This window comes from Schistocerca piceifrons, chromosome 1 (assembly GCF_021461385.2).
Source record: "Schistocerca piceifrons isolate TAMUIC-IGC-003096 chromosome 1, iqSchPice1.1, whole genome shotgun sequence".
NCBI lineage: Eukaryota > Metazoa > Arthropoda > Insecta > Orthoptera > Acrididae > Schistocerca > Schistocerca piceifrons.
This window is the reverse complement of record NC_060138.1, coordinates 235908755-235933613: the sequence shown is the minus strand read 5'-3', so window position 1 is coordinate 235933613 and position 24859 is coordinate 235908755. Positions and strand designations below refer to the sequence as shown.

Here is a 24859-nt window from a genome sequence, read left to right as displayed (position 1 = left end):
TATCCTGCTGAAATGTAGGGTTTCGCAGGAATCGAATGAAGGGTGGAGCTACTGGTCTTAACACATGTGAAATGTAACGTCCACTGTTGAAAGAGCCGTCAGTGCGAACAAGAGGTGACCGAGACGTGTAACCAATGGCACCCCATACCATCACGCCGGCTGATACGCCAGTATGGGGATGACGAATACATGCCTCCAATGTGCGTTCACCGCGATGTCGCCAAACTCGGATGCGACCATCATGATGCTGTAAATATAACCTGGATTCATCCGAAAAAATGACGTTTTGCCATTCGTGCACCCATGTTCGTCGTTGAGTACACCATCGCACGCGCTCCTGTCTGTGATTCAGCATCAAGCGTAACCGCATCCTTGGTGTCCGAGCTGATAGTCCATGGTGCTGCAAACATCATCGAACTGTTCGTGCAGATGGTTGTTGTCTTGCAAACGTCCCCATCTGTTGACTCAGGGATCGAGACATGGCTGCACTATCCGTTACAGCCATGCGGATAAGATGCCTGTCATCTCGACTGCTAGTGATGCGAGGCGGCTGGGATCCAGTACGACGTCCCGTAGTACCCTCTTAAACCCACCGATTCCGTATTCTGCTAACCATCATTGGATTTCGACCAACGCGAGCAGCAATGTCGCGGTACGATAAACCGCAATTGCGATAGGCTACAATTTGGTCCTTATCAAAGTCGGAAACGTGATGGTATGCATTTCTCCTCCTTACATGATGCATCACAACGACGTTACACCAGGCAACGCCGGTCAACTGCTGTTTGTGTATGAGAAATCGGTTGGAAACTTTCCTCATGTCAGCACGTTGTAGGTGTCACCACCGGCGCCAACCTAGTATGAATGCTCTGAAAAGCTAATCAATTTCATATCACAGCATCTTCTTCCTGTCGGTTAAATTTCGCGTCCGTAGCACGTCATCTTCGTGGTGTAGCAATTTTAATGGCCAGTAGTGTATGTAGTACTCACAGCCTGTAATCTAAATGTGCCCTAAAAAAGGTGCTTCCGTGGCTCCAGTGACTATAGTCATAGGCCCATCAATGTCAGTGTCCCCGATTAAATGTTCTCTTACTAACCCTGACAATTTCGCTTTCCTATTTCTGTTGAAAGGTAGGATAGCTTTTTCAAATCAATACCTTTCAACAGCACCAACAGAGACCAAACCTATATGAGATTCAGCACCCGAAACAAGCAGCTGATCTAATCTTATGTTGATCCTAATCATTGAGCCGTTCGACATGCTACGGCTATTAGGTAGAACTGTAACTGCTGATGGGCTGCTGACTACAGCCGAAAACCTAACCGTTATCATTTTCAGTCATTACGTCTACCGTTTTTTTTTTCTTTTCAGGCAAAATAACAATAATCTTAAATATTTAACACAAAATAAAATATTAATGACGTTAAACACGACCATGATTTACATTCATTTAAACCAAAAGAATACTTAAAACCATACGCATAGCCACACAACATAGTAAATGTGTAAATACATTTCATTTTATAAATGCTCTGCTATGAGTAGTACAGTGTCTGATCATTCCAATTTACTGCTACGTTTATTTACTTTAGTAAAAAAAGTAACTCAATTTATAAATACAGACTTTTGAATTTAAGAAAATATTATCTCATGTTTAACAAGACAGGGAAATATCGACAATCAAGCCCCTCATGTGGGCGGCTGTCGTTTTACAGTCATACCTCCACAACGATGCATTTACGGTTTGTGGTTATCTGGAAAATTTTACTGGATATCGAAATCCTCTGCCCTGTCTTTACCTTATTACCACGTTGGTTTCTTCCACCTTATAGAAGCAGTTATAAAGGGGTTCAAATGTGTGTCTGGCACTGTTACTTGGGTTTACCAGTAAGTAATATTCAAAGAAAGCGAGGTTCCTACTTTGTCCGAAATAAGTAAAAACAAAACTATTTTGTTTGTACCAACCTCCAATTGCTTCGAACGAGTCGACGCTCCTCTTGGCCTTGGCAATGTTCTCTCTAGTGGCAGAGACAACGCCGTTCTTTATGGATTCACGATTAAGCCGCTCTTCCCGCAAGTAGGTGAATATCAGTGGCTCGTCAGGTTGCCACACCTACAGAATGCACTGCAGAGTATTAGTAATAATCCTTATTACTCACAATACACTGTCAAAATGGTCTGTGAACTGAACTATTAAATTTACATGTTGTGCTGAAAAATGAAATGGATTTAGATCTAAAAGAGTCGAGCAGCACAGAGTATGAAAGTAACACATACAACCTGGAAAATTTTTAATTTTAGTTTTTTTTTGTCTGTATTACTAAGTTGGTTATCTATTACTCATTATGTTCGTCTTCCCATTACAAATAGTTCTTTTGCTTTAAATTGTATTAAATACTAGCAATGCTGGATTTACTTGGGGAAAGTGAAAACCATTGTAGGTGTCATGTCCGAGTGATTCAAAGCAAGAGTTTTCCAAGAAGGTGTTTCGGAGTGAACGCTGAACACTATAGACATGTTTCTGTTGTCATACACGTAAATCGAGATACAGATGTTTTGAAAAATGTACATGCACTCAACCAAGTGCGTCCAAGGAGAAGTGTTTTTTTTTCACTCTGAATATTTAAGTACTACAAAACAGAAATATTGTAGTATTTTTGTGCTGTCATTCGAGTATTATGAATAGTGAAGCCACAGTAATAACTTTTCACAGAGATTATTTTTACTGTGATTTTTATTGTGATGTAAATGCAAATAGGTAAGTAATTTCCCAAGTTGAACAATTGTTGGTCATTTTTGTATTTTTAATATAGACAAACTGTAGGGCTTCTTGCAAATCTTAAAACTACGTAAGATGTAGTATTTTCTTCCAAAACATATTTAAATAGGGTAACATAATATACAGGTAGAGTGATCTGAATTAAAAAGGCAAGATGGATCCCTTTCATTTATTGTAATAAGTGTAGGGTGAATAGTGAGTCATGAAAAATAGCTACTTCATTCCAGTGAGTGAGCGATTCTGATCCAACCGCAGAAATAAACGTTTTTGCCCAACCGCGATTCTTCAGACCACATGCTCCAACTGTTTAGGCTCAACAATGCAGCAATATATCTGTGCTGACGCTTCACTGGTTTATAGAAGGCTGCCAGATAAGTATCCATTCGAAGCCACAGAACACAGGTACACTACATCTCAAAGCGATACAAATATGCGACATTATTTTTCTGCATGCTCACCAACTCTGAGCAAACAAAAGTAGTTCGTCCTACCAATCAGTGAACTCTTTCACGATGGAAATCCCTTCCTTGGACACAGAACCGTTCGAGAACTGCCGCGTGATCTTCATCGTTGGAAAATCTCTTCCTGGAAGATGGTCGTTCATCTTGCCGAAAATATTGCCCAGACATTGTCATTTGTGGTCTATTTTGAGGGCCTTCTTTCCCGATCATCATCACCTATGTCTGCGCGGGCCTGGTCGGATTGTTGACACCATTTCACTATGACTGGACTCGGCATTGTATTCGGCCCATATATCACCAGAAGACGTTTTGACATAACAATCGTACTGTCCCACTTACTTTAACATCGGAGCACGTTCCCAGTTGTCATGCAATTTCACTCGCATAGTGTGATGCACCTTTTAACTTTTCTGCAACAGAACTGTGTCTGCCGGATATCTGAAACATGAGTTCCACATCTACATCTAAATTTAAACTCCGCAAGCCACCCAACGGTGCGTGGCGGAAGGCACTTTACGTGCCCCTGTCATTACCTCCCTTTCCTGTTCCAGTCACGTATGGTTCGCGGGAAGTACGACTGCCGGAAAGCCTCCATGCGCGCTCGAATCTCTCTAATTTTACATTCGTGACCTCGTCGGGAGGTATAAGTAGGGGGAAGCAATATATTCGATACCTCATCCAGAAACGCACCCTCTCGAAACCTGGACAGCAAGCTGCACCGCAATGCAGAGCGCCTCTCTTGCAGAGTCTGCCACTTGAGTTTGCTAAACATCTCCGTAACGCTATTACGCTTACCAAATAACCCTGCGACGAAACGCGCCGCTCTTCTTTGGATCTTCTCTATCTTCTCTGTCTACCCGACCTGGTACGGATCCCAAACTGATGAGCAATACTCAAGTATAGGTCGAACGAGTGTTTTGTGAGCCACCTCCTTTGTTGATGGTCTACATTTTCTGAGGACTCTCCCAATGAATCTCAACCTGGCACCCGCCTTACCAACAATTAATTTTATATGATCATTCCACTTCAAATCGTTCCGTACGCATACTCCCAGATGTTTTACAGAAGTAACTGCCACCAGTGTTTGTCCCGCTATCATATAATCATACAATAAAGGATCCTTCTTTCTATGTATTCGCAATACATTACATTCTGTTCTGTTCTGACAACTCATTGTTCTACGCTATGGTCTTAGCATCAGGCAACATGGGTAGCTTACTTTCTGAAGTCTTTGCGTAATGTCAGCTGTTTTGAATTATTTGCGACAAGCGTTCTAGAGTTCGCTGATTATTAAATTTAAGGTCGTTCCCACTCCAACTCTCAATCCCATCCCTTGAGCTGCTTCGAGGGGCTTCCTCCCACAGTGCTTACTCTGACATAAATCACATTCGTACAAATTTTGGAGAAAATATCTTCAGGGAACCAAGAAAATTCGATTTTGCGCTCCAGCAGAGTTGCAAGTTACGTATTTAGCTTGTTCTGTGTTTTCATGGTAGTGCTGCGATGGATACCATATGTGGATGCCGTGTGTGGACGTTGGAGGAGATGCCCGTAGTTTAGTGTCAATGTACACTTGACAGCGAAAAAAGTGGGTCACTGCCGAATACAACCAACATAACGTAGCTGTGTTGCAGGTCCTCTAAACACCAAAACCCCATTTGGTACAGTCGTTTGACTACACACACTGGGTACCGCAAGAGACTACTAAGAGACCAAAGGTCTTTATGGCAGTCAGTCTAAGCGTCAACTAATATCGTCATACAAAACATATAAGAAAACACGTTCTTAGCGATGAGACACCCCATAATACTCATAAACTAACCTCAATTACAACAAGTGACATTCCAAAAGTTCTGAGAAAACAGATTATTTTACATGTATCGTACAGTAATCATTAGTCAAAATTAAATACTTGAGACAATATATGGAGTTACAAAACTGTACGACAATTGGAAGAAAGTTTTTCGCTCTCTAACAGGTTTTCCATCCACGTGCTGAAGGTCGCTCAATGGCGAGTGGCTGTGGAAACTGGATATTGGACGAACCAGTAGAAAGAGGCGATTAACGGCAACAAGCACTCTAAGGAAATCTCAACATTAACAGCGAATCACCAGCAATATCATTCTTCTCGTAACACATCAACAGCTACGTGTACACAAATTTGAACTTGAAATGACATGGCCAACGTCGTCCTTCTGGACTTGGATTCAAACCCAGCACCTACAGCCATTGCTAACTAAGCTAAGCTTTGTTTGTGCCTTATTGAGACCGGATCACTAGGCATAAAGACACGTGAAGTATAGACGTTTGCACCAGTATCGGTTATCAATTCAGATCCTGAAAATAAATGACGAAAACGTTTGTACTGAACTTGGAATCCTGTCATAACAGTTACCGTCCTGGGAACTACCCCCAACGAAGTTTAATATGGTGTCATTCACAAGGAACAAGGTATGCTCATGTTTAAAATCGAAGTGCCATCATATAAAGCTTTTGACAGGGATGCGAACCCAGCACCTAATCGGATTGTAAACGAAGTACAGTCATGCTCAAAACTATCCGAACGACCTGGATTACATTTCGCCTGATTCCCATGCAACCCACATAACGCAGCTGTCTAGCAAGCCCTCTAATCGCCCCTTCATACAGTCGTTTGACTATTGAAAATGGTTCCAACAAGTCACCACTAGAAAACACTGCTCTGTGTCGCAATAATTCAGAATGTAAAGAAATACCACGATACTAAAAATATCAGGAAAAACCTCATCACAGATAAGACTGTCCTAAAGGCTTGTAAGCTCGCATTTATTGCAATAACTGACATACCTGAAATGTTAGCACTCTCATTATTACGTCAGATAGGTAATGCACGTAGTAAGTTCGTCATATTCATGATTTCCTCTTCAAAGTAACAGACCATACTTGTTATTTAACACAAAATGTCATTAAAAATTTACGTTATTCACGAGCAGCTAGTTGAGAATGTGAGTGAATTTCAAATCACACGACGAACCGCCTCGTTCTGCATATGGATTCAAACCCACGTCATGCAAACTAAGATTTCGTGACTGCCGGAAATTAACAGTAATTCCTGACTACGCATAAAGAGAGTGATATATCTCGATTTTAGACAGTATCAGTTAACAAATATCAACTTCAAATTACATAACGTAAACATTTTAACGGTCGCGAATTCCTACCCAGCATCTATTATCCCTGTTAACGAACTACGAGAGATGTTAAATACTCCTTGTTCACAAGTAACTTACTTGAAATGCAGTGAGGTAAAGCTTTGTGTTGGACAGGGATTCGAACCCAGAACCTAATCGGATTGTTATCCAAGTACAATCAACTTCGACATATCGGATTTTCTCGGCAGTAGCTAAATGTATTAACTGGAATGACGAGACGAAACATTAATTTTTTCCTTCCCAGGACTCCAAACCGGAACGTATAGCTGTTATATTCTAGAGAAAAGAAACATTAAGTATGGGTTTGTTACACCAGCAGCGACATGTGAGCATGTTTGAACTAGAAATAATATGACGAAGTGTTCAGTGCTGACTGATAATCGAACTTCAAACATATCGTTGTTGACTACACACAAAGAGACGTCAGCTACCGAAGTTTTCTCCACCAGCAGCTCGGAATAACATCCTTGAACTTACAGTGATCTCGCAAAGAGTTCTGTGTCTCACTAGGAGTCAAAAACGTCAGATATCCGTAGTGTTGACAACGAATGAAAATGCATTAAAAATAAAAATTATTATCCACCAGCAGATAGGTGTTCTCATGCTAGAGCTTGATAATACATAGTGAAAAGTTTAGTGCTGGGCCAGGATTCCATTCCATTCATGCGCAATATGTGGAGATGTTGAGGAATCTGCAGTTTTGAACAAACAACATGTTGTAGTCGAGCTGTATTGTCACCAAGGGATCAAATTCCGCGCTAAGGGCGGTCTGAGTTGTATTCCCAGTTCAGAACCAATTTTATCGACATACAGAAGCTCAGATAAAAGATGGAATAAGTGTCCTGTGACCATACACAGGGTTTGTTTCGTCACTAGAAATAAGTAACTAGTATAAGAGAGGTTACTGGTGATAGAGTTTCTACATGTCGCCACTCCTTACTTTATTGTGGTTCCACCTAACGTCTACTTGGTAGAGAAGGAATATCATGTTTAATATGATTTTCAGACCACAATGTCATTATACCTTCTTCACTTGGCGTAGCCAGAAGAGAATAGAATCTGCCTCTCCCTACCAAAAAACATCGTCAGAAGATGGAATCGAAGCGGGACCAACGTCGTATCAAACTATCATCATTCCAACAGACCACCAATCCCTGTTCTTAACAACTCATTTCTCTATCAGAACACCGTTGCGGCACACAAGATGAGAATTCTGACACACAGGCTCCCTGTAGTGATTTGCAGGATGTTCAGTAAAAAAAATGGCTCTGAGCACTATGGGACTTAACATCTATGGTCATCAGTCCCCTAGAGCAGAAAACTACTTAAACCTTACTATCCTAAGGACAGCACACAACACCCAGCCATCACGAGGCAGAGAAAATCCCTCACCCCGCCGGGAATCGAACCCGGGAACCCGTGCGTGGGAAGCGAGAACGCTACCGCACGACCACGAGATGCGGGCGATGTTCAGTACATTCATTTACTTGGTTGACCGAATCGCCATGAACTAGCTGCCTTGGCTATCCAATGCATACATTCGACTCTATTTTGTAATCACCGAAATAAAATAACGTAAATGCCACCTACACAGAACTGCCAACAGTGTATGATTCAGAAATTTAAATAGGAAGTGTTCCTTTCCATTTGAGCTACTCCATTGCACTATCTGTTTGTTGAAACCATCGTGCAGTGCAAAAGAAATGCTGTAACTGTCTGTCTCTCAGAAGTCTATATCCGGCCATATGCATTATCTCACAGCACTGTGGAATGCCGAAGTACTGGATGAACTGCTGTTCACTTCCAGAGGTGCTGTAGCTACGTCACAGATACTAGCGTAACGGTAACTGTCGCGCACCGTTGATAAGACGTCACGTGTTCTATTACATTCGCTACTACATTTTTTTAAAACGCAATTCTGCTGTCCTCTGAAGTTAGCAATTTAATGGAACGTTGAACATAGTTCTCTTCACTTCTCAACCCAAAACAGTCGCATGTGGAAAAAAGGCTAACTTCTGCCTCATTTCGTTCTTTTCAGGTTTAATAGACGGCCAGGCAGCAGATGCGCTCGAAGCTTTTGTATTATGTATGGTGAGAGCGCATCGTGCCAAAATAGTCAGAAAAGTATTTTCTACATTAGCTGTCGTCTGGTAGTGGCATTTTATTCTTCTTCCAACCTTGTTTGACAGCTTTAACTCAGAACAAGTTTTCTACATGCATGTAATCAATAAACTGCATGTGCATTGTCAGACTGTTATAGATAACAGCAGAGAATTTGCATATATCATTGATGAATAATTTCTCTTTCATGTTTAGTATTGTTTTAACAACACTAAAAGAAACCTTACGAAAACTGTGCACTGTATTGTAAGAAATGAAATAAAACTACCCACGATAACCTCATGATAATGTAAGTCTGTTTTAACAAAACTGGGTATCTGTACACAAGCGTCTCTCTATCTGCATGAATTCGTTAAATACTGCTCACTTAGATATCGATTTGGTCTGTGTTTCAATGGTATGCTATGTCATACTCAACAGGTATGCAAACGTGGCATTTCATAAATAAACTTACGTTTCCTAGAAACCCAAAATTTGCTTGTCTGCAGCGGAAAGAGGCGTTACCTGTTGTGCAGCATTGTAAGTTTTTCACCATTGCACCATGAGCTGAAAGTATTTTCTTACGATTTGCTTATTGATGTTTGATCTGACTGCTTGCAGCTCCTACACAGAAAGGATAAAAACGTTGCATTCAGCGAGGCTAGAACCGCGAACTGCAACAGTCGCGTTTTGACAGGTCAGCCCGTCAACACAGAGCTAGCGGATAGATATAGTTTGCGCCTTCCTCTTACGAAGGCAATAGGGCTAGAACTCGTAAACCGCTATTTACAGGACGAGATTAGTTGCGATTGCCACGTTCAACGACTTTCCTGGGCTGAAAACCGTAAATTTACAATCTTCTGTTACACCTCAAGCGATAGCAACTCAGATTATTCAATGGAAATGACACGAGAAATCAAGTGAACTTCGACGCTTAATTCCGTGCACACCAGGAAGTAACTCGTCGATAACAGTGTTGCCAGACATACCTTGCGTTGTTGCCAAATCTCAATTACATTACCAGCAGGAAGAAGACGAACCGATGTGATCCTACAGCGGGTTGGGAAGTGACCATAGCTGGCGCTTCAAAGACGCGGCTGCTACGGCCTGGAATACGTAATGCGTCTGATTCGCATTTCTGTAACTAGGTTTAGGGACTGGAGCTTAGTTGCTAATAATAGTCAGAACTGACTGCTACTAACCATCATAAATCAGTAACTCTCTTAGTTGTTTTTATATTTTTTTCGTAACTGTACTCAAAACTAAGAAACTCATTCACGGACGTTTTAGTGCCTCGCTGATAGTCGAGCACAACAAACAAATAAAAATAAAAAGAGAATTTGGGTGTTTGTGTGTGTGTATGTGTGTGAGAGAGGGAGAGAGAGGGGGGGGGGGGGCAGAGAGAGAGAGAGAGAGAGCGAGAGAGAGAGAGAGAGGGGGCAAAAAATTGTTGTAAAGAAATTGAATACTGGTATGTAAAGAAATCTTTGATTAAAATGACTCGTTCCACATCATTACGAAATGTCTTATTCATGATCTATGGAAGAAGTATTAATCTAATCTAATCATATTATATTGCTGACTATCCATGAAGGGTCATGAAGTACCGAAATTTTCGCCTATATCAGTAACGAAATCTACACTTGAAAATAAAAGACGACAGTTTTTGCAATAAACCGGGACTCCTATCAAGACCCTTTCATCCCCGTTAACTAACCATGAAAGATGTCTGATATTCCTCAATTCAGAAGTAACGAAGTGTGTATGAATTTAAAGATGAAGCGCATGATGTGAAGTTCTGTGACGGAGATAGGAACCCAAGACGTAATCGGATTCTTAACTAAGTAAAATAAAATGTTAGGTATTGGTTTTTCTTGCCAGCTACTAGGTGTTTAATCTAAAATAAGGACACAAATTTTTGTGCCTGAGCGACACTCGAACCGCACTCCTATCGTTCTTCTTTATTGTCCACGAATATTGATTAAGTATCAATTGCTTACTCACCAACAGTAAGATGTGTGCGTGTTTGTCCAGAAATTGTTGGCAACATGAACAGACATTAAAAATGCACGTTAATTTTCACTAGCAGGATGGTGTGCACGTGATAGGGCTTGAAATGAAATTATGAATATTTTTGTACTGGGTCAGGATTCGGACCCACATATTTATCTTTGGAGAAGGCCTAGAGAAGACTGCAGTCTTGGGAAAAGGAATGAAATGATTGAACTATACTGTTCCGAGAGATTCAGATCCTCGAAAGAGGAGATACGAATTCGAATCACAGTCCAGCACCAAATTTTTCAACGTCTCTAGTTCAATCAAGTACAAGTAAAATAAGAGCTCTGTTCCTTTAGACGGCTATCAGTTCATCAAATAAAATAAAATTTTCTAATGTAAGTAAGTTTACTGGTGGCAGTATTTCTGTTTACCCTGACCTCCACCTATGTCATTTTCCAACGTAAACCGGCTCTGCCCAGTTTGGAATGAAGGAACGTGATGTTTAATGCGGATTCTGGATTATAATAGCTTTCTCTTGAGGTTACCACAGGTAAAGTAAATCTGTTTGTGCCTCTTAAAAGTAAATGCCTGAACGCACGCATTGCCCTTGTGATAGTTCGTTCCACCAGACCATTGTGGCCACATTTACCAGCCCCAGGAGTGTGCTGTAATGGATGATGTGCTTAGCTTACTAAACTAGTCACGGTGGAAAAAAACGCGAGTCTATTAAATGGTTAAGTAGAAGCAAGCTTCTGACGTGGAGATTATGCTATTCTCCTGTCAGCAGGATGTAAAGACTCTTCTAAGCGTCATAGCCTCGATTTGAAGCCATTTTGAAATTTTCACTAATTCAGGAAATTTCTTAGTTCGAGAAAATCCACTGTGAAGTGTGAAGTTACCGGATAATTCGATTATCACCGTCATTATTACTATCATTTTCTTCGTACCACTGCTGGAACACATGTGCTTGAAGATCATTTAAGTCCTTTTGGTCATTATAGAAGTAGTTGCCCAAGAACAAGTTCTTTCCCTGTCTACGGAATCCTTTTCATGTTAATATCAAATATCAGCAATTACTCGTAGATCACATTAAAACTAAAGTAATTGATGAAGACGTTACTTGATAACGAAAACGCGCTGCCTTTCTTCATTTACCTGCGCCTAGAAATGGCTGTCGAATGCTGCCAAACCAAAAGCCAAGGGATCTTACTGCCTTCCAATATACGTCGCTGTCGGTTCTTCCGTATGATTTGGTCGACATGACCCGTTTCAAGTTGTGTATGACACAGAATGTTTTAGAAAGTCAATTGTTTACCTTTGCAATAAACAGAAAGATTTTCATTCAAAGCTATCCAAGCCCAAAATTTTCGCAACATTAGTTCAAATTTAACATTCGCTTCCATAATATAAGGAAAGTATTTCACAGTTGCAAAACCCGCATCCGACTCACTGTCCTTACACTTAGTCGCTGCCCATAAATTCTAGCTCAAAGTGACGCCAGTTTAAGTAACCTAATGTAGCGAAGACTGTTTGCCAGTGCTGTTTCTCACCGGAAAATATGCAATTCACTCATTGGGTTCCATAAGTACACTGTAACAGTAATTTCTGTGTGTATGCAATGCATACGGATTGTAGAATTTAGTGGTGCTCTCTCTTCCACTTCTGTATACAATATGCCTGACCTAAACGGGCCCTTTATCATTACAGGCCCTGGGCGGTGCAACATCATATTGACAACAGTAATGTGCTTATACTGACAACCTCATTGTTCATTTTACCCGATTTTGTAATCATTTAAGTAAAACAACATGACCTTCGAGTGGGAGACATTTCGTTCCCCTTTTCCTTCTTTGAAATTTGTCAGTAAGCTTTTTGCCTTCGAACCAGCGAAATGCGGCAGAGTACGGCTGGTAAACGATTTAGAAACCACGATTTAGTGCCGTTAACACGATTTCTTTAAACATTGACGTAGCTGAAGGAATTTAGTTTCTTCTTAAATCGTCTTACGCAGCAACGTTCACAGATATCTCAAATAGGAAAAGCCCTTTATCCAGGTACGAAGGTTGTGAAACAAACTTCCCACAGTTTGTGTCAGGTTGATCTTTTCGTCTGATAGCACTGCGTAAGTATTTTGTGTAAGAGGTATTAAAGTAGTGTTCCTGTAGCTGTGGGAATCACTGGTAGAAAACGAGTTTCACACCAATGGGTACAGTACTGCTAAATATTCAAAATGATTATCAACCTAAATCTGCGTTCATCCACAAACAGAGGGGTATTTGTAATATTGAAGCTGGACTAGGTATCCTTGTCCTCCTTGAGTGGGCATTGGAAGGCGTTTACACACACGTATACGAGGGTAATCCCAAAGGTAAGGTCTCCTAAGGGACACGCAAGTGCCAACGCAGGCACAAACGAGAGATCCTTAATTTTAATTGCAAGCAGAAACCACAGCGTCGGCTGCATGGTGGCAAGGTGGTAAAGAGCAAGACTATGGATACGAAGGTCTCAGGTTCGAACCCTCACCAGTCCCACGATTTTTGTGTGCCGTTTTACACATATTTCCCCTGGGGCAGTGTTTGTTGATGTGAAAAATGCTGAGTTGCACTGTGGTCCGATAGCCACGTAAAATTGTAGGTTCCCCTATTAACTGGCTAGGTAAGTGAACTCAAAGGTCGGATGAAAGCAACAGCATACCACCTCCAACAAGTCCGTGCCTATTAAAGCACTGTAGTGTTCAAACCACTCTTGCGACTGATGACTGCTTTACTTTCTATGGATTCCAAAACTAATGATCTTCGGGTTATTAACATTTTTGTGTTTTCATGCTGTAGCTTTGATACCAGTAAACGTAAGTAACCGGACGAGCACTGTCACCGTTCGAGTTGTCAAGGTGGTAGACGACGATGCTGTCGACTCCAGTTACACTTTTGGTCATGACTATGTTTCAGTCGAATACCTCTATGGGCCTTTCTGCGTATTTCAAGATGTACTTTTATACGCTTGGTACGCTTCCAAATTGATATCTGATAGAGGTGTATTTAGCAACATGAATCAATTATGTTTTCCTTGCAATATATCGGACAACACGTAAGTGCAGCGAGATTTCGTTTATGTGTTGCGCATGGTGCAAGAAATATTTGTGTTTTGTTTGCTTCTGTGATAGGTTTCACCCCACTGAATGCAAGCAAGCTCACGAATAGACTGTCAATAACTGGAATTACGCAATGACACACTTAAAAGTTGTATTTTTGCATTATGTATCCCGGTGAAAATAACTGTAAACAGTTTATATGCCTACTTGCTTATTATAGCGCTTCTCGATGTTTTCCTCAAAAAATTACAATAAAAATAAAAAGAGAGAGAGAGAAAACAGAAATGTATTTCAAATATCAGCTCAGTGACGCCATGTTCGTCTCGTGATGTAAAGCAAGGATATTTGATAGGTAATATCTCGTTGTTCTAGCGATATGTATAGCTACAGGGTTCTTTGTTTTCTCTCTGCAAACAACTAGAACAGAATTCAGTAACACAGTGGTAAGAACACCTACTCAGTGCGCCAATTAAACACTCAGCCATTCTTGGTTATTTTGTTAATCGTCTGTAATGCAGTAAACATCCTTGATTATTGATTTATAATTACTACCATTGTTATTGTTATTCGTCACCCCACAACAGCTTTCCTATCACTCATTGCCGCCGATGCAAGTAACGAATGGATCAGGATGAATGGAATGTGGGATGTTTCGTCACGGAGAATATACACATTTATCTCGGCGTCTTGTGTCAGGGTAATATGAAAATCTCAATAAGAAAAGACGACAATAACACCCAACTATTTCTGTCCACTTAACACCATGACGACAGACAAATTGGCGTCTCACTGTATTTTGATTATAATTCGTTAGCCTTTTTGCGACCTCATTTTAATACCTCGTGGGAGCAGGCATAATATTTTGCTTTTTGAACACCAAACAATAACACACAACGATAGTAGATGGAACGATACAAAGAAAAAATCAGACGCATGGGTGTGGATCCAGTTCATCATAAGAAGACAACACAAGAGGGAAACATTACGAAAGCAATGAATACGCTGGTTAGTATACATTATTTGTATAGATCTGAAGATGAAAAAGCGCAGATCTGCACAGTGCCCGCATCTGCACTTTAGTTGTCTTAATGGGCATAATTTTTAGTTTCTTCTCTTCTGAATTATCAAATGAATTGATTATTACGTGGTACAGAATAATCAAGTAACTGTGTTTCTTACAGCTTCCATTCGCACCAACATTTTTCTGCATTCTCGTGCAATTCATGAAATTCTACTTGTATGATCACAAGACTGCACATAGAAGCAATCGATTTAGAGGTGCAAAGTGTTTCTTATCTTACTTTTCGTGACAGGTTGGCAAAGTTGACTTCCAAAGACTTTTTATTGTACTGAAATAATCTTTTGTAACAAAGTAACAAGGTAAGTGTTTTATTCGTATATATTTTGTGGGAAACTCTAATCGTGATGGAAGATTACACACCTGAATGTTTGACATAGCTGGTAGGAGAAAACGCTGCATAATAACCAAACCCCGCGCCTCCTCTCCGTGTCCTCCTATGACACGAGCACAGGATTCTCCTTCTATAACGCTACAGAGCTGTTCCTAGCACAGCTGAGAATTGGCAACATCGTCACAAACATTTGGCAACACGGTGACAGTGCAATCACTTCCGCGTATGGTACTGAACTCACTCGCTAAATTCACTTGCTATTCCCTTTCCATTTGAATGACTCGTGGTATATAAACCTCACGTAAACTAAGACACTGAGACCGAAATTTCAGTTTTTTGGCTAAAGAAATGCTATTCTTCACATAAGTGACAACTTTTAATATCTTTCACGATGCGTTATGAGGCTGAGCGACCAATACCATGACGAGAGTGGCGTGCTGGCAGCAGTGTGCCCGTAGCCCGTGGTACCGCCCGTGTCTCGTGTTCCAACGGTTAAGAGAATCATCAGTTCTAACTGTGGTAGGGGCAGCGCGTGTCAGCTTTTTTTGTGTACTATTTCATGGAGCTGCGAATTCCCAGAAAAAATTCTGTAACAAAATCAGAAGAAAACCTTTACACATCAAATCCTCTTGGCAACTCGACTCAGTAAGTTGTGTTAATGGTCGTAGATCTCGGCTCTCTGACTGCCAAGCTGCTATACAATACAAGCGTCTCTGAAGAAATTCGAATCGACCGTCAACGATAAGAAATTCAATAATGTTCTTCACTTAAGACTCCCATGCCAGGGCGATAAGTATAAAGGAAATAAATTGATTAGCAAATCGCAAGAAAATACTTTCAGCTCAAAGCGCAATGGTGAAAAACTTACAATGCTGCACAACAGGTAACGCCTCTTTCCGCTGCAGACCAACAAATTTTGGGTTTCTAGGAATACGTAAGTTTATTTATGAAATGCCACGTTTGCATACCTGTTGAGTATGACATAGCATACCATTTAAACACAGACCCAATCGAAAACTAAGTGAGCAGTATTTTACGAATTCATGCAGATAGAGAGACGCTTGTGTACAGATACTCAGCTTTGTTAAAACAGACTTACATTCATCATGAGGTTATCGTGGGTAGTTTTATTTCATTTCTTACAATACAGTGCACAGTTTTCGTAAGGTTTCTTTTAGTGTTGTTAAAACAATACTAAACATGAGAGAGAAATTAATCATCAACGATATATGCGAATTCTCTGCTGTTATCTATAACAGTCTGACAATGCACATGCAGTTTATTGATTACATGCATGTAGAAAACTTGTTCTGAGTTAAAGCTGTCAAACAAGGTTTGAAGAAGAATAAAATGCCACTACCAGACGACAGCTAATGTAGAAAATACTTTTCTGACTATTTTGGCACGATGCGCTCTCCCCATACATAATACAAAAGCTTCGAGCGCATGTGCTGCCTGGCCGCCTATTAATCCTGAAAAGAACAAAATGACGCAGAAGTTAGCCTTTTTTCCACATGCGACTATTTTGGGTTGAGAAGTAAAGAGAATTATGTTCAAAGTTCCATTAAATATTTAACTTCAGCAGACAGCAGAATTGCGTTTTAAAAAAATGTAGTAGCGAATGTAATAGAACACGTGACGTCTTATCAACGGTGCGCGACGCTTACCGTTACGCTACTAGCTGTGACGTAGCTACAGCACCTCTGGGAGTGCATGACAGTTCATCCAGAACTTCGTCATTCCACAGTGCTGTGCGATAATGCATATGGCCGGATATAGACTTCTGAGAGACAGACAGTTACAGCATTTCTTTTGCACTGCACGATGGTTTCAACAAACAGATAGTGCAATGGAGTAGCTCAAATGGAAAGGAACACTTCCTATTTAAATTTCTGAATCCTACACTGTTGGCAGTTCTGTGTAGGTGGCAGTTACGTTATTTTATTTCGGTGATTACAAAACAGAGTCGAATGTATGCACTGGATAGCCAAGGCAGCTAGTTCATGGCGATTCGGTCAACCAAGTAAATGAATATACTGGACATCCTACAAACCAATACAGGGAGCCTGTGTGTCAGAATTCTCATCTTGTGTGCCGCAACGGTGTTCTGATAGAGAAATGAGTAGTTGAGAAGAGGGTTTGGTGGCCTGTTGGAATGATGGTAGTTTGATACGACGTTGGTCCCGGTTGGATTCCAACTTCTGCCGATGTTTTTTGGTAGGGAGAGGCAGATTCTATTCTCTTCTGGCTACGCCAAGTATAGAAGATATAATGGCATTGTGGTCTGAAAATCACATTAAACATGATATTCCTTCTCTACCAAGTAGACGTTAGGTGGAACCACAATAAAGTAAGGAGTGGCGACATGTAGAAACTCTATCACCAGTAACCTCTCTTATACTAGTTACTTATTTCTAGTGACGAAACAAACCCTGTGTATGGTCACAGGACACTTATTCCATCTTTTATCTGAGCTTCTGTATGTCGATAAAATTGGTTCTGAACTGGGAATGCAACTCAGACCGCCCTTAACGCGGAATTTGATCCCTTGGTGACAATACAGCTCGACTACAACTTGTTGTTTGTTCAAAACTGCAGATTCCTCAACATCTCCACATATTGCGCATGAATGGGATGGAATCCTGGCCCAGCACTAAACTTTTCACTATGTATTATCAAGCTCTAGCATGAGAACACCTAACTGCTGGTGGATAATAATTTTTATTTTTAATGCATTTTCATTCGTTGTCAACACTAACGATATCTGACGTTTCTGACTACCAGTGAGACACAGAACTATTTGCGAGATCACTGTAAGTTCAAGGATGTTATTCCGAGCTGCTGGTGGAGAAAAATTCGGTAAGTGTCGTCTCTTTGTGTGTAGTCAACAACGATATGTTTGGGGTTCGATTATCAGTCAGCACTGAACACTTCGTCATATTATTTCTAATTCAAACATGCTCAGATGTCGCTGCTGTTGTAACAAACCCATACTTAATGTTCCTTTCCTCTAGAATATAACAGCGATACGTGCCGGGTTGGAGTCCTGGGAAGTAAAAATTAATGTTTCGTCTCGTCATTTCAGTTTACACATCTAGCTACTGCCGAGAAAATCCGAAATGTCAAAGTTGATTGTGCTTGGATAACAATCCGATTAGGTTCTGGGTTCGAATCCCTGTCCAACACAAAGCTTTACCTCACTGCATTTCAAGTAAGTTTCTTGTGAAGTAGCAATATTTAACATCTCTCGTAGTTCGTTAACAGGGACAATAGATGCTGGGTAGGAATTCGCGTCCGTTAAAAATGTTACGTTATGTAATTAAAGTAGATTTTTGCTAACTGATACTGTCCAAAAATGAGGTATATCACTCTCTTTATGCCTAGTCAGGAATGACTGTTAATTTCCGTGATCCACGAAATCTTAGCCTGCATGATTGGTTCAAATGGCTCTGAGCACTATGGGACTCATCGTCTGAGGTCATCAGTCCCCTAGAACCTAGAACTACTTAAACCTAACTAATCTAAGGATATCACATATATCCATGCCCGAGGCAGGATTCGAATCTGCGACCGTAGTAGTCGCGCGGTTCCGGAGTGAAGTGCCTAGAACCGCACGGCCACCGCGGCCTAGCCTGCATGACCTGGGTTTGAATCCATATGCAGAACGAGGCGGTTCGTCGTGTCATTTGAAATTCATACATATTTTCAACTAGCCGCTCGTGAATAACGTAAATTTTTAATGACATTTTGTGTTAAATAACAAGTATGGTATGTTACAGTGATGTCACCGCCAGACACCACACTTTCTAGGTGGTAGCCTGTAAATCGGCCGCGGTCCGCTAGTATACGTCGGACCCGCGTGTCGCCACTGTCAGTGATTGCAGACCGAGCGGCGCCACACGGCAGGTCTAGAGAGACGTCCTAGCACTCGCCCCAGTTGTACAGCCGACTTTGCTAGCGATGGTTCACTGACAAATTACGCTCTCATTTGCCGAGACGATAGTTAGCATAGCCTTCAGCTACGTCATTTGCTACGACCTAGCAAGGTGCCATTATCATTTGCTATTTATCTTGTGATGCATGTACCGTCAGACCTATGTTCACCAATTATGGATTAAAGTTAAGTATTCCCGCAGCTACGTACTTTATTTGCTCGTCTCAATTATTTTACCTGTTCCAGACCTCACGCCAGCCTGCGTGAGCTTAAACGCGTGCCTTTCGGCTTCCTCCTAGTGGCTTGGCTGTCTTGCCAAGTCACAACAGTTACTTTGAAGAGGAAATCATGAATACGACGAACTTACTACATGCATTACCTATCTGACGTAATAATGAGAGTGCTAACATTTCAGGTATGTCATTTATTGCAATAAATGTGAGCTTACAAGCTTTAAGGACAGTCTTATCTGTGATGAGGTGTTCCCTGATATTTGTAGTATCGTGGTATTACTTTACATCTTGAGTTATTGCGATACAGAGTAGTGTTTTCTAGTTGTGATTTGTTGGAATCATTTTCAATAGTCAAACGACTGGATGAAGGAGCGATTAGAGGACCTGATAGACAGCTGCGTTATATAGGTCGCATGGGAATCCGGTGAAATGCAATTCAGATCGTTCGGATACTTCTGAGCGCGACTGTACATAAAATCAGAAGTTAAATATCAAATGTTTTCATCAATAGCGAAATGCTGGAACCTTAATTGACGATAGAATTGTTTTTGCCTGACTGGGATTCGAACCCACATCTAGCACCGTCGTTTTCTAGCCAGGAGCAGACGATAAATAGCTATTGTTGGTTCACCAGTAGCGAGGTAGGCGCATGTTTAGCTAGACATCAGGCGACGAAAAGTTCTGTGCTGAATAGAATTTAAACTCCGCACACGTGGTCATGAAGTAACTTTAACTGTCAAATTCTTTTCCAATAATAGCTAGGAATGGCATGTTTGTACTTTCAATGATGTGATGGAAAATACTCTGCTGGCTCGAAGTTGAATCCACAACGAACACAACGTCAAACCCAAATCCATTTTCACCAGTAGGACAGAGAGGAATGTTTGAACTTGAAAAGATGTAAGGAAACGTTTAATCTTGTAATGTTGTGATAAAAAGCTCATCATGTGGCTGTGAGTTGAAACGAACACGTTACAGCTGACAACGCACGAAGAGACGTTAAACTGCAACTATTTTTCGCCAGTAGTTTGGAGTGCACATGCTAGGGCTCGAAATGAAATAATGAATATTTTGTGCTGATCAGGATTCGAAACCAGATAGGTGCCTTTCGAGGACGCCTAGAAGAGTTTGCACTCTTCGGGAACACAGTGAAATCGAATTCTAATCCCAGTCCAGCACCACAATTTTCAACGTATCAGTTTCAAATAAAGTAAGAGCCTTGTGAACTTACATGGCCATTGGTTCATTAAATGAAATACGTTTTCTAGTTTACGACGGCTTGCTGGTGACAGAATCTCTGCCTTACGGGGTTTCTCCATCCGTCACAACTCAAACGAATGTCCAGTCGACAGCGAAGGGATGTTATCTTTACTGCGGATATTGAACTACGGAGCTTACTGGCATTCTGCACTTTGCTTTACTAGGGGTGAAGGAGAGCTACTTGTGTGTGTTAAAAATCTACGCCTGACGTGATATGTGAACCTACACGTTTTACACATCAATACAAGATTAATCCACCAGACACAGAACCCCATGCCAAGCACATAATTATGAATTGCAGAGTATTTATTTGGATGTAGATGCAGATGTCAAGGGACGTGTAACAGGAAGCAGGGCGGGATCTGGGAATGGATAAAAGTGCAGAAGTGCAAAATATAAGCGTAAAATGCTCGCAAAGTATTTCTTACTTAGATGTGTGCCACAGTTCGTTTTATCTTAGGACCGAGAGATAAGGAAGGACTCTTCTCAAAACGAAGAATGGGTTATAGGGAAGGGGAGATCAAAGAATACGGTTTCATAGGTGGTGAGAGGAACGATAGAGAGTGAAGACAGCAGCAATTAAAAGAGAAAATGTAGCGTCATTGGAAACAGCTAGATTTGTTTACAAAGTTTTGGGGGAGTGTAATAGAAGGACGTTTGCGGCGATAGTGTCAGAGAGAGAGAGAGAGTGTGTGTGTGTGTGTGTGTGCCGGCCGGAGTGGCCGAGCGGTTAAAGGCGCTACAGTCTGGAACCGCACGACCGCTACGGTCGCAGGTTCGAATCCTGCCTCGGGCATGGATGTGTGTGATGTCCTTAGGTTAGTTAGGTTTAAGTAGTTCTAAGATCTAGGGGACTTATGACCACAGCAGTTGAGTCCCATAGTGCTCAGAGCCATTTGAACCATTTTTTTAGAGAGTGTGAGAGAGAATGGAAGAGATATTAATAACGAGTAAACATGAATGTTCAACTGTGTGTGAAATCTTATGGGACTTAACTGCTAAGGTCATCAGTCCCTAATCTTACACACTACTTAACCTAAATTATCCTAAGGACAAACATACACACCCATGCCCGAGAGAGGTCTCGAACCTCCGCCGGGGCCAGCCTCACAGTCCATGACTGCAGCGCCTTAGACCGCTCGGCTAATCCCGGGCGGCGAGTAAACATCGGCGTGTAAACATAATATGAAATCGTTGGCGTATTGTGTGGAGGACGGAGGGTGTATTCTCGGATGGAGGGGAAGAGAGAGACGTATTTGAAATAACAAAAACTACTGTGACAGAGTCCATCTACGCTGATTAGTTTGTAAGTCTGTAGGCAGGGTATAAATGAAATCAAAATAGAATACTTAACAAACTGTATATTCAAAAGAAACCCACTTGAATTAAAAGGGTAACTCAAAGGAAAGCTAACCCATATTGTATCTTTTCTGTTGCCACGCGATCTTCCACTAGCCCCCAATGAGGAAACATGACGAAAAAGAAGACATAACAAAACATTTTAAGAATTCTAATAACTTATCCAGAATCCTCCATTATTTTGTACTTCTATCACGCGTCTTGGCATAGAATGTATAAGCCGTCGGAAGTAACAGCATGAAGAAGCAACTTCCTCCCAGGCTTCCAGGACGCAGTCCCAAAGAGCGTCCGCAGTAGTTGGTTGGTTTCGTGGCCAGTTCTCTGTTAATGTTCTGGCGACCCCAGCCCACATGTTTTCCATGGAGTTCATATCAGCCGCCCGTGGCGGCCAGTCCATGACGTTGACGCCAATCGTGGAGAGCCGCTGCTGAACAAATGCAGACTTGTGAATGGGAAAATGGTCCTCTTCCAATGTGACGTCCCCTTCTGCGTGCAGCATTCGCACTGACGGAAGCATCACATTTTCTAATATGTGGGCATACTGCGCGCTGTCCAGAGTTCCTTCTATCCTGTGAAGAATTCCCGCCTCTCTCGCAGAATTCCAACCCCAGCAGGTAACAGATAGCCGGCCACTTCTTCTCGTCGTAGTTACATATTAGCGTCGATGGCGAGTCCCTTGCGGCCTGAAAACGATTCGTGGACCGTCGTTATTGGAGGAAAACACCTTCTCATCAGTGAAAAGGACGTTGTCCCACGACGCCCTCAGATGGAGCTCCGCAAATGCTAGCTGGTATAATACGTTGTCTTCGCTGAGCTCTTGTTTCTCGGCGGATCGTCGTGCATGCAGTCCAGCGTCCCTCAGCCTTCGGCGAATCGTGTCACTGGAGCCGGGGAAGTTGGTCTCCCGCCGCAACTGCTTCGCGTTCAGAAAGGGATTTTTTCTGCTCCTAGACACTAGGTCCCTGTCTTCGTGCTGTGAGATCACCCTCTTCCTGCCTGAGCCAGGAGCCCTGTTGTTTCAAGGCAGATCTTCCACCATCTCGTTGCCGTACCGTCTGCCAGCTTCTCTGATGGACGACTCTACCTCAGCCGGCAGCAGTGGCCGAGCGGTTCTAGGCGCTTCAGTCTGGAACCGCGCGACCGCTACGGTCGCAGGTTCGAATCCCGCCTCGGGCATGGATGTGTGTGATGTCCATAGGTTAGTTAGGTTTAAGTAGTTCTAAGTTCTAGGGGACTGATGACCTCAGATGTTAAGTCCCACAGTGCTCAGAGCCATTTGAACCATTTTTTTACTCTACTTCGAATAGACCTCTCCCAGTGAGCCATTACGGCAGACAGCCTGATGTGTATTTCTGCTTGCCGCTCTTATACTGATTCCAGGAGAGGAGGTAAACATATTTACGTCAAACGGAGCGGCAGAGGCAGAGGCATGTGGCGCAGCCATGCTGGCTCGTCCCGGGCTGTTGGCCCACCAACGCCACCGCCAGCTCGCTCATATGCGTCTCGCCTCGGCCAGCCTAGCTGGCCCGTAGCTCGCGAGCCGCGGCTAGCACAGACCCGGGCCGCATGGCCACGATCACCGCTTGAAGGATCAAAAGTTACACCTAACCTACCCAAGTCTGTAGTACAAACTAACGCAGCTATAGCTATTATACTATAAAATGTGCAGGCACAACTACAGTTGACGATTTATTCAAATATTTGATGAACAATACTTTCAAAAATTCATTCATTTTAAACATAGCTACCACAAAATATTTCACTTAGCTAGCAATAGCATGACGCAGGAAACTATACTTTCTTGTAAGCGCTGTGCATTAGATGTAGCCTTAAGAAAACCTGTATTCAACCACGACAACTAAGCGGAATGTAAAAGTAAACAGGTTTGGCGGCAGCTTCCCCAAATAATAGTATATACTTAGTATATAATACACGTTTTGTGCACTTATAACATGTACTCAGTGTCTCTGAAACAATACGTGCTGCACGACGGAAATTACTTTCTGCTGAGGCACTTCATTTACATCTCAATTATAGACGACTACTAGAGAACATTGTTCTTTACGGCAGTCAATCCACTTGTAAATTAACATCATGATATCGCAGATATTAGGCAACACGTTACTAGGGACGAGTAAGGCCTTAAGGTTTGCAGCTAAACATGCTACTCCTAGCTACTACTGAATATGAAGTTGATTATTAACGTGTCTTCATAACCATGTGTGCAGCGTTCGACTCTCAGTCAGCATAGACGTTTTCGTCACCTTATTTTTAGTTAAATGTGTGCACATCTCGCTGATGGTGGACCAACATTTGACATTTCTCGTCTGTTCCTGGTTAGACAACGGCGGCGGTAGGCGCCGGGTTCGAATCCCGGTCAGGCAATACAACTTCAGTCGTCATTTAAGGTTCCAACCCCACTACTCGTAACAAATTGTGATATCTACATTCTGATTTTACGTACTTATTCAACAATCCGATTAGGTGCTGGGTTCGAATCCTTGTCCCCAGCATTACATGACGGCATTTCAATTTAAACATGTGCATCCTTTATTCCTTGACAATGCAACACTATACAACGTCTTTCGAGGTTAATTACCAAGAAGGTAATTGTCATGTTAGGGTTCCTGCTTTCGTACAAACATTATCGTCATTTACGTTCAAGTTGAGAATTGATAACTGATACTGGTGCAAACTTCAATATTTGACGTCTGTTTCTGCCTAGTGATCGAGTCTCGATAAGGCACAAAGCTTTGCTTGGTTAACAGTGGGTTTACGTTCTGGGTTTGCATCCGGATCCAGAACGAAGACGTTGGTCATGTCATTTAAAGTACAACTTCGTGTTCAAGTAACTGTTAATGAGTAATGTGAACAATGATATTACTTGTGATTCGCTGTTAATGTTGGGATTTCCTTAGAGTGGTTGCCGCCATTAATCACGTTTTCTTTTAACTCCTTTAGATTACAAATGTTAAGAACTGTCTGATCTCTTCTGTACTATCGTGGTGTTACTTTACATCTGGACGGACTGTCATAAAGA

General features: G+C 41.8%; 1 protein-coding gene across 1 annotated transcript in view; it reads right to left on the bottom strand.

Annotated features, from left to right (window-relative positions):
* LOC124805205 (inter-alpha-trypsin inhibitor heavy chain H4-like) overlaps positions 1-24859 on the bottom strand; it is a 200348-nt gene that overhangs the window by 64153 nt on the left and 111336 nt on the right. The window contains exon 8 of the mRNA XM_047265705.1: positions 1967-2114. Coding sequence (XP_047121661.1) covers positions 1967-2114 — 148 coding nt within the window. The remainder of the gene's footprint in view (positions 1-1966; positions 2115-24859) is intronic.